The sequence below is a fragment of the Anser cygnoides genome, chromosome Z, assembly GCF_040182565.1.
Source record: "Anser cygnoides isolate HZ-2024a breed goose chromosome Z, Taihu_goose_T2T_genome, whole genome shotgun sequence".
Taxonomy (NCBI): Eukaryota; Metazoa; Chordata; class Aves; order Anseriformes; family Anatidae; genus Anser; species Anser cygnoides.
This window is the reverse complement of record NC_089912.1, coordinates 57,422,768-57,433,179: the sequence shown is the minus strand read 5'-3', so window position 1 is coordinate 57,433,179 and position 10,412 is coordinate 57,422,768. Positions and strand designations below refer to the sequence as shown.

Below are 10,412 nucleotides of genomic sequence, written 5' to 3'. Positions count from 1 at the left end.
CTTTATTTATTTGTTAGGGCTGACCAGGTTGGTTAGATACGCCACTTTACATTAGTATGAAATATTTATAACAGTTTGTACTTCTATTTTATTTGCATGGATATTTTATAGACGAATAGGTCCTTCCCTCTAGTCCCAAGCCCCTTCTAAAGTTCTGTGTGGGGAAAAAAAACAAACAACAGCAACAACAAAAGCAAAAACCACTTCACAGCCATTTTCCAAAATGTGTGGCTTATTTCTGCAAATAAAGGATGCAAACTGAAATAAAAGAAAATGATTTGGGGACAAGCTGAACCTTAGAAAACTTTGCAGGTAGCTTCATGAAGAACAAAGACTTTTAAAAGTTGTTGCTCATTTTGCTTCTGATTTTGTTAAATGTAAGTCTAGCAAACTTGCTGAACATAGGATGAATATTTAACTCCGAGGTGGCAAGGAGGTAGTCTGGTAGTCTTTCATTGTTTAAAATTCAAGCAAGTGATATGTGCAATAATAAGCATCATAATTAGGAAATGTGATCCATTTCTTTGTTCCAGAGGCTCTGCTGAATTTGATTCCAATGACACAGCAACACCCAGAGGTATCAGAGCTCTTGAGCCTCACAAAACTGCTTCTGTCCAGGAAGAGAAACACAGAGAATGATACAGAGCTGGGAGGGGGCAGAGGGAGATTTTTATTGGAAGCTGTTAAAGTGGTTGCTATGAGACCTTCTCCAGCTAACATAGGCACAGAGCGAGTGCGAGGCTGATAAATCGTATCTCTTGTATTATACCTTTCCTTTCTGCCTTTTTTTTTCTTTTTTCTTTTTTTTTAAACGGAGCTTTTGTAGTTCTTTAAGACCAGAGAAAGCACCTGCCAGTTGCTTTTTCTTCCCTTTTGCTCCCTTCTTCTGCCTCGTGCAAGATGGAGTTAGAAAATGAAATGATCAGCTCCTCCAGCAATTCTTCAGCAGGCTCCAGAGAGTACAAGGTGGTGATGCTAGGAGCAGGGGGAGTTGGCAAAAGCGGTAAGTTTCAGCAGCAGCATTTTTGGGGAAAATGGGTAAACTGGGAGTGTAAAGTTCACAAAACAAGAATGATTTATTAAGGGGTTTATTTCCTCTTTTTGTTGCACATGGTTTGGATAAAAGTCTATAATTGATGACTGAGACAGTGAGTCAGCTTAATTTGTTACAGAGTGAAATATTATAAGCCTTTTTTATTAGATATTTTTGCAAAAGCAGCCTTGGCTCTGTTGCATAAAGGAGAGAGCAGTCAGCTTGCTGCTGTTAGTGTTACAGCAGGTGCTCGTGGCACTGCAACACTTGGTGAGGGGTGATGGATAGTGCGGATGTAACTTGTTGGCCTCCTTGAGCCTAGGCAGAAATGTTACTAACTACAAGTCAGCTGTATGTGCAAAGTGTGGAGGATGCCTACAGTGACAGTGTTTTCTTCCCCACATCTTCCTTTGACTTTTTTGCTGAGTATCACTATGGCTCAGCCGGTGTTACTCTCCTCTCCCGTCCCATCAGTTACAGAATGCATGTCTGAGTCTCATGCCAGGCGATAAGGTAGATTTGCAGCATATTTTAATATCACTGTCCAGTGCTGGCAAGATATGCTACTGTCTGACAATGGTATCTCTTAAGAGGAGTCATTATTTTCTCCAGACAATGTTTTCTTTTTCCTAGATATTATCATCTCTTATTTATTCTCACTGACACTAGCATTCCCTGTTCTTAAAAAGACTTTGCTGAACATGCAGTGTTTGTCTCAGAAGCCAGTATACTGAGCTGGCCACGCAACAAGCATTTATTACATCTCCAGGAAATTCAAAAATAAAGAAGAGGAAAATAACCAACCAAACAAAAGGTAATATAATATATAAAGGCTAGATTCCAAACAAATTTCAGGATAAACAATCTGAAGCACTAAACTGTAACAGTTGTGTTGATTAAAAAAGTTTTATTTCCTATCCAAACAACAAGACTAGGTATAGATATATATAAAAAACATATATAATAAAATTAAATACTGGGAATTGATATAATTTCCTGTGTATATCCATAATCTCTGTTTTCTTGTTATATTTGGCTTCAACTTCAGTGCCATATCTTTCAATGAGAGCTAATTCCCACCAGTATTGCTTAACCAGGCAAACAATTCTTGCACGGATGTTACGCTGTGATCACTATGCAAAATGGGAAAGAAGAAAATATTGGTTATCTCAGAGTAACTTTCTGCAGTTTCAAATTATCTTATCCATGTTAAAGCAGATGTACAGGTTGTGTCAGCTGGAACTTTCAGCAAAATGTCACTTTTTTTTTTCTGAGTGCACCCAAAAGATGGCAGCAATTTTTTCCAAACATTCCTGTAAGACTCATGTAATTTTGAAAACTCATTCACCAAAACAAAAAAAAAAATATTGCAAGCTGTACCATATTTATATTGTGATTGAATCATAACAGCCAAATACTATATACATATTGAGGAAACTTTAGAGTTTCCACTTACTGTTAGATAAGAGTTTTAGAACACAAATTTTAAAATAAACAAACAAAAATTTATTCAAATCTCACAGTCATTGTTCAGAAAAACTTAGCTGATGATTTCGTGACACTAAAGCCTTCAAAGCTGTGGATTACAGAAGGTAATGACATCTCTATGAAGAAAGACCGGATAATTATTTAAGAAGAATTGTGTGTCTGTGTGGTCTAGAGAAATAAAAATGGGATGAAATGTCTAGTTATGACATTCAGTGGAATTATTGAAAACCTTCTGAGATAAACTGGGGAACAAAACAGCAACCGAGAGACTTAAGACTAGAAGAAAGGAGGCAGACTCCTTTCTCATCATTTATTTGCTATGAGCTTCCCCTATGGAATGGGCATGAAATATTTCAGTGAAATACTGAGCTGGCCCAACTGATGGCATGCTGATAGAGATAAGGAAGAACTGGTGTTACTCCATAAGCCATGTATTCATTCTGACTGATGCTTAGGCAGGATTAATTTACACTGGATTAAAAGCAGAAAAAGGCCTGAAGGACTCCTTCCATTCTACAATATGAGCTCTTCTTTCTCTTAGTGACCTAGATTCACTCTGTCCAGGAAATTACAAGTCTAACTACAAAAACAGGGTCAGGGTAGCATAGGGATGAGAGAGAGAGAGAGAAAGTCTCTTTTCATCCTAGACTTTGATAGGTAAGTGATATATAGGATGATATATAGGTAATATCTTGATTTCTTTCTTCCACTCCCTCCTCCTTCCCTTCTTAAGCCGTGTTAAATGAAGTAATAGCTGGGGTTAAGTTGCTGAGTTGGAAACAAACATCTTTTATATCTCTTTTATACTTTCAGTTCTTCATTTTGTTCAGTTTTAAATAAATCAGTTTTGGAAAGAGTTTTCTTTAAGAGACAAATTGCAGAAATGTTAGAAGATATCATTTTACTCTGAACACAGTTCACTTCTATGGATCCTCTGGGTATTTTGATCTTCTGTTTCCCACCCTCTTCTGCTCTCCTGTGCCACTTCATACTATGTGTGTGGAGGTCTTTCCATTGACAATTGCACACTCATTTTAAGGGGCTGTGGGTGGCCATTTCATGTGGGCAGGAAGGAGTAAGGAATGGGACAACAACAATGGATGTGCTTTTGGTGTTGGTAGTTACAGAGTGTTTGCTATCAGTTGTCAGTGTTGACCCTTCAGTTCTGTTTTCCAAGATAGCAGATAATCCATGAGGACAGCCAATTTCTTGTTATATGGGCTATTCACTCTAGTAAAAATTTCACAAGAATTGGTTATAAAAGGTAAACTCAGCACATTCAAGTCTGATACTAACTACATAAGGGTAATAACATATAAACTGCAAGTGGTTTAAGAACTGTCACTTCCCATTCGTAAATTAGTTTTAGAAAAAAAAATAAATCTCAGTCACTATTTTATAAAAGGGAAAAACAAAAACAAACCAAAAAATGACTACTGATAATAGCTAGTAGATAATACTGGCATTTAGTTGAAATGTACTAAGGTATTCACCTGGGAAGAGATTTCTGTATCGTAATTACAGATTATACATTCCCTACAATGAGTTGTCTCTTCAAAGTGTTCTGAAAACGGTACTGTTTAGGTTTTCAGAGCAATATGCTTATTTGTTACTTTGTGTGGGTTGTGTCTGATATCAAGCACAGCTATACACTTTGCCATAGCTCTGTTGCATGTTCAGACCAAAATAAGGCTAGAACAAGGAATAAAAATGAAAAAAAAAAAAAAGGCAAAAAAAAAGTAATGTTGAAGAACACTTGAAAAAAGGTAAATTTTCTACTTACTTTCACTTGACTATAATCCATACTGAAATTACACATTTCTAATGCCTAATGTATATGCTTTTCCAGTTTAAAAAGGTTTTGACGCTCAGTCTTCTCTGGTTTGATGACAAATCTCAGGTCAGCTCAGAACCATTCAAAACTACTTCAAGTTGACTTACAAGTTTTAAACCCTAATAATCTTAATGGATTTGAAACAGGTTTTGATTACAAATACCTTCGTAGACCCACATCTGCTTGGTGAGCCCAATACTCTCATGGTCCCTAGCATGATGCAGCTCAAACCTCTGGTTTAAATCTGTTTTGGAGTGTTACAAAGCATACATAAAAGAGCTTCTAAATCCTGAGGCCAAGCATTACTTGCTTATATTTAGCAAACTAATTACACTAATAACAATAATTAATTGCAGCACACTCTGCAAAACATTAACAATAATTAACTGAGGGGATGTACAGTGACTTCCAAAGTCAAAATTTGGGGTACCAAACAAAAATTGGGGTACCTGGGCAAGCAAATAAAATAGAAAATTTCTGTTTCCTAAAACAACAACAACAAAAAAAACCTGTTATTACTTAGGCAGCCTTTAAATGCTGATGATTTCTCCATGATCTACCTGTACATGCATCTTCTGGGCTGAATGAAATGTTATTCTTTTTTCTTTTTTTTTCTTTTTTTTTTTTTTTCTTAATAGAAGTTAAAGTTCATTTATTAAGAAGATAAATGATGAAGATAATCATCATGAAGATAATCATCATAATCATCAGAAGATAAATGGTGAAGATAATCTATTGTTTTTTTTCTGGTAATTAGTAACTGGAATTATACTTTTATCCAGAGAATAGGTGTATGCAAAGGGAGTTTCATTATTCCTGTCCTGAGAAAGTGGCATTTAAGATAAGAAGATTTTAAAATAATAATAATAATAAAAAATAAAAAACGTATATCATGATTTTTTTTGCTAATAAGCTGTTTTTTACATTACAGAAAACATTTTTTTTCCAGATTTTATTTCTCAGACTGGTTTCCAGTTAATTTGCTGCCACCTTTAAAAATAAATAAATAAATAAATAAAAATTGTCAATTACCCAAAGAGTTTTGTTAAACTAAAATATTTTTAGTTTTAATATATAAGTTTGGAAAATATTTGGATATATTTCTCCATGCTTGAATCTTAAAATAAGCAAAAACAAAATTCAGAACAAGCCAGCTGTCCAGAGGGAAAGAGAAGGAATTAAAGAAGAGGTTTTCTGTTTGTTTCTTTGAGCAAAAATGTGAAAAAATGTATTTCTTGGCCTGAACTGATTAGAGTAGGTTTGCCTTCTCTGTTGATTTCCTCTTTGCCAAACACCTTATATCTACAAATACAGGTGACTTGTCTGATTAGTTTCAGGATCTTGTGTACAAAATAAGTTCCATACGGTGGGAAAACAGTAATTTTTTTTATGATGTGGGAACTTATGTCATAGAAATTTAAGTGCCTAGTTTTCTTCTTTTATTGAGGTTCAGACTGCCTACTTTTTAGATTAGCTTGCCTGTTACTCAGTCTCAATAAAGCAAATTCAGTGTCTATTCATTTTAAGAAAGTCCTAATTGCAAGACTCCCCAGTAAACAGAAGTAGCTCTCACACCATGGAATGCATCCTGGAGAACTGGTTCACTTCAGCTATTTGTTAACCCCTTGGAAATAAATCAGTGCATGATCCAGGCTGCACTGGAAAAGGCTGAAGAGCAGAGCTAGAAGTTTTGCAGTTTTGTTGGCATCAGTAGATCCAAGGTTGGAAAGTAACATTTGGGTTTGCTGATACTGGTCTTACACCATCGCAAGGCTCACTATCCCAGAACATACTCTTCCTTAAGTTGCAGGGAGGACTGTGCTAGAATTTCACTACCTCAGTGAAATGTTCCCTTGTCCAATTTCTATCCCATATGTCTATAGATAATATATTGTGCTTCAATGAGCTTTATCCTTTCACATAAGCATGCGTTATTCTGAAGATCTGGTTGCATGATTCATAACTCGTGGAATATAGCACAGTAGCTTCCTTTTAAAATTAATTATCTGTTTTTCAAGTGTGCTGTATAAAAATGATCTTTTGTGTAAGTCGGGAACCTTTAAACTGATGCCATTCAGAGTATATATGATATACACTGTATTCAAAATAATATTACAGTTGTGATAAATTCTTCACTGGGAAAAATATGAGACAGCTCTGTCCTCTGCAGGCAACATGCAAGGTCACTTATGCTTTTTAGCAGGTTTTACATTAGAGTATATCACCTTTGGCAGGGAATGACTTCTCAGTGGAAGGCAACTAGCTGCCTGTGAGTGTTTCTGTTGAAAACACACAAGTTCTTGCTGACCACAAAATTCCTCTATTTTTTTCCTATAAGGTGTAACATTCTGTTATACCTTAACTGCTGGGAGAACTGGCATTGGCATCGTGAAATGTCAAATCAGTTAAGCTTAGGCTGCAACTGAACTGCAGCTCTGCCAGCTTTGGATTTAATCCATTCCTTCAAGCTTTATAATAAAGTTGGAGAAGTCTATTTATCATGATCACAAATGGAGAGGTTTTGCTAATGGTCAGGTCTCTCAATTGTCAGTGGCATCCTCCGTGAGCTATCTCAGCTCACCATCCCGTGAGAAAATTCCTTCCTCTCCCCTAAGAAACAAGACAGAAGAAAGTTTTCTTCTGAGTTCTGCCCAGAGGGCATGAAACATATCAGAACCAGAGTATGCTAGGGGATGACTGGCAACAAAATGAGAAGGAAGTTCAAGGAAGACTTCCATCATTTGTTAGCCAAGACATTTCGGGGCTTGCTCACCTGTTTCTGTCTGTTATGACTGTGCAGTTGTCCTAGTGAGGAACTGGGGACAGACAATTTGTTAGAGGCTATTTTTCAGCTTTCTGTATAAATATTTCACATCTGGGCAAGGTCTTAACATTGATCCCCAGTGTTGGAGAGACTTTGGGGGACCGTCAGATATATGGCTCACAAAGGTTTTGCCAGGGAGCTAGAAAAATACTACCATATTATGGTAGTATTATGGCCCCAGTATGCTCTCTGTTAGCTACAGCTCTGCTTCCCCAGATGCCTGGTAAATGAATCAAAGGTAAGAGACTGGCCTTATGTTGTCGCCTGCGCCAAACCAACATCCATAAGGAGGATTAAGTTACTACTCAGTATGAGTCAAGCTGAAAAAAAGTAGCCTTTGAGTGTCTAGGCTTGCTGTGGATTGTATTTAAGGCAAACCAATTTTTATTTTTATTTTATTTTTTCCCTCCAAAGTCAATATAAGTATAGCTTTTGGTGTCTAATTTTTTTCTGCTTCTCCTGTGACTGCAAAAAATCCCATCTTTTCTAACTGAAGTAGAAGTTGAGACACCCAAGTAATGAAGACACACATCTATATCCTCTGAAAAGAAATGTGCTTTTCCTGTCTTCATCTTCTGTCCCAAAAAAAAAAAAAAAGTAATGGGGATTTTTAAGGCTTTATATTAGAGTGTTGGAATTTCAGAAAAACAAATGTAATTAAGCAAAATATACTCACTCAAATGAAGAAATAAATAAATAAATTGAAAGAAAAAATGTAAAGAAAGGGAATATCTACTTTTTGGCCAGAGAAAATCTCACTTATTTGGTAACTGTCCTGAAAGCATAAGTGTATCTATCAAAATGACATATAAATTCCCTTGGGCAGTTCATAGCACTGAGTGTAACCTGTGATCAGTTGTGACCTGATGTGGAAGTGTCAGTGCAAGGCTGGGAAAAGAAGGAAGGAGAGAGCAGAATACTAGCAGGGGTACAGCAGAAAAGGCACAGTATTCTTAACAGTTACGTATCCATTGAGAAAAAATAAATAAATTCCTAACTGGCCACTGTAAGCCACCAGCTAAGTTCACTATGGCTCAGGTGATGTAAACTGAATTGCAGTCATTCTAATGAAGAATTGTATATGCAGTTTATATGCAGATCAGTGTTGTAGGTTGTATTGTCTGTGAAAAACAAAAAGGTTGTACATAAAGTACAACAATGCTAGGCAACCACATCCCTGGGTATGAGCAGCTTTCAGTTCTTCTTATAAACTAGATTAAGCATTGAAGACTTTATACATGCAGAATTCTGATATATTCTTTATTTTTTTTAATAACAAACTGTTCTGATGTTTCAATTCTCTTTGCAAATAGGATATTGAATTCATTTCAAGCTCAATTTTGTGTAATTTCAACTTCTAGCCATTTTATCTTATTTCTTTTTTAACAACTTTGAAAAGCTCCTTATTCTCTTACTTTCCTTTTTGATAATGCTTATAGACAGTAATCAGTTCACACCTTGATCATCTTTTCAATTTTTTTAGCATCTGAAACTTCAGTTGCAGAGGCCTTTTTACCTGCTCAGAGCATTTTGTATCCTTAAAATGAGTGCCTTACTGTTTCCACATGATTTTCTGAATGTGAATTTGAAAAATTGACAAGCTATTCTATTAGTGATCTTACTGGAAATAAGATTGCTTTCTGGTTTCTTCTTGACAGTTCTTTTCGTTCCTCTGAGTATAACATGTTCTTTTTGTTCAGGTGTACTTCACAGAGATCACATACAGGGAAGCATCTCTGCAGTAAGCCTGAAGTCACTTACTCTTCTCAATGCAGTTACCTGTGCTGTACATGTCTAGTGATAACCTGAATTCTGCATTTCCATATGCATTATCCTGTTTTGGAAGTATTTTGCTGGACTGTTACAATTGAAGTAGGTGATTCTAGTGGTTCTGGCCTGGTTTCTGTTGTTCGTCATTTGTACCCAGTGTGTTTATCTACTTGAAAGTATGAAATATGTTGCTTTTTTTTTTTTTTTTTTTTTATGGGCAGACCTTGTGTTCAAAATTATTTGCCTTGGAGAAATAAGTTAAAGAAGTTTCCCTAATTTTGTCAGTTCACATAATTCAGTACCTGGAGGAGGGGTTCAGTTATGGCTCCTCCTTTTAACAGGATGGTTTCCACATGTAATATACCAATTGGTTACCGAGAAGGCTGTCTGCAGTTCTGGCTTCTTCATTATCAGAAACCATCTGATAAACAGGAGAGAGTTCACAGAAGACCAAATGAGATGATGAAAGGGTTGATGCTACCTGATTTATGACAAGTGACTATGACTACATTCAAATAGCTCTGTCAAATAGTAGTCCTTGATTCTTCACTGTGTAACTTGCATATGTATACAGTGATTTAATGTAAATGGGACTGGATTCAGCTGTAATGTGAATGTATTGGTCTGTGCATCTTTTCTTATCAAACCATCCAGATGATGAATACCTACTTGGATAAAGTAGCAAAGTGGGCTAGTCACTGGCTGGCTGCTTTAGCACAGGCGACAGGGAAATTAGGATATATAAAGGTTATGAATATCAAGAAAATTGGACATGTTTTCTGAAAGTAAGAAGGAAAGAGACTAGTATTTCTTAATGGGGAGGTAAGCAGTTAAGTAAAAAAAAAAATAAAAAAAATTGGAATTAAAACATGTAATTAAAGATGTATGAGATCTTCAGGCAGTCACTTTCTTTGGACAGTAAGAGCATGTTGCATGTCCTTAGCTGTTTGTTAAAAGTAAGATGGAACAGACTGTGGAATAGTCTTTGAAGAAAACAGGTTGGTGAAAGTTGTATTAGTCTAATTGTCTTATGCTAATTTAACATAGAGAATGAACATTAATAGGCAAATACACCTGAACAGCAGCATTTACAGTCTTCAAACTCTTTTATAGAGGAGAAGGAATACTATGATCCACCAAACTATGAAATGAATTGAAAATCTTCAGAACTTGTGGCTGGTGTATACTAATGTATACAACCAACATCTTTCTTTATGTTCAGACAGCTTAAGAGACTGGTCTCAAGACTAGACTTATGTACAAAACCAGCAGTTAGTGTTTCCTCACACACAGCTGAAGTGCATCCTTTTAGGGTGTGAGGGCTCCTGTCTAATTGGAAACATGCAGAGGTGACACCCTAACAGCAGTGGTCACATGAAGCATCTGTTGGGTAGTAGTACAGATAGAAGGTTGGTAGCTCTGTTAGCTAATGACTTGCAAAAACCTACTATCTGTTCTGTTAA

General features: G+C 36.2%; 1 protein-coding gene across 2 annotated transcripts in view; it reads left to right on the top strand.

The window, feature by feature from the left end:
• The first annotated feature begins 567 nt into the window (after positions 1-567).
• Positions 568-10,412, top strand: part of RIT2 (Ras like without CAAX 2) — a 195,866-nt gene continuing 186,021 nt past the window's right edge. The window contains exons 1-2 of one of the 2 annotated variants that reach the window (XM_066988104.1): positions 568-1,003; positions 4,994-5,076. Coding sequence is in view for 1 of the 2 variants with exons in the window: in XM_066988103.1 (XP_066844204.1) it covers positions 901-1,003 (103 nt within the window). In the remaining variant the exon portion in view is untranslated. The remainder of the gene's footprint in view (positions 1,004-4,993; positions 5,077-10,412) is intronic. The other variant, XM_066988103.1, reaches the window with a different exon arrangement.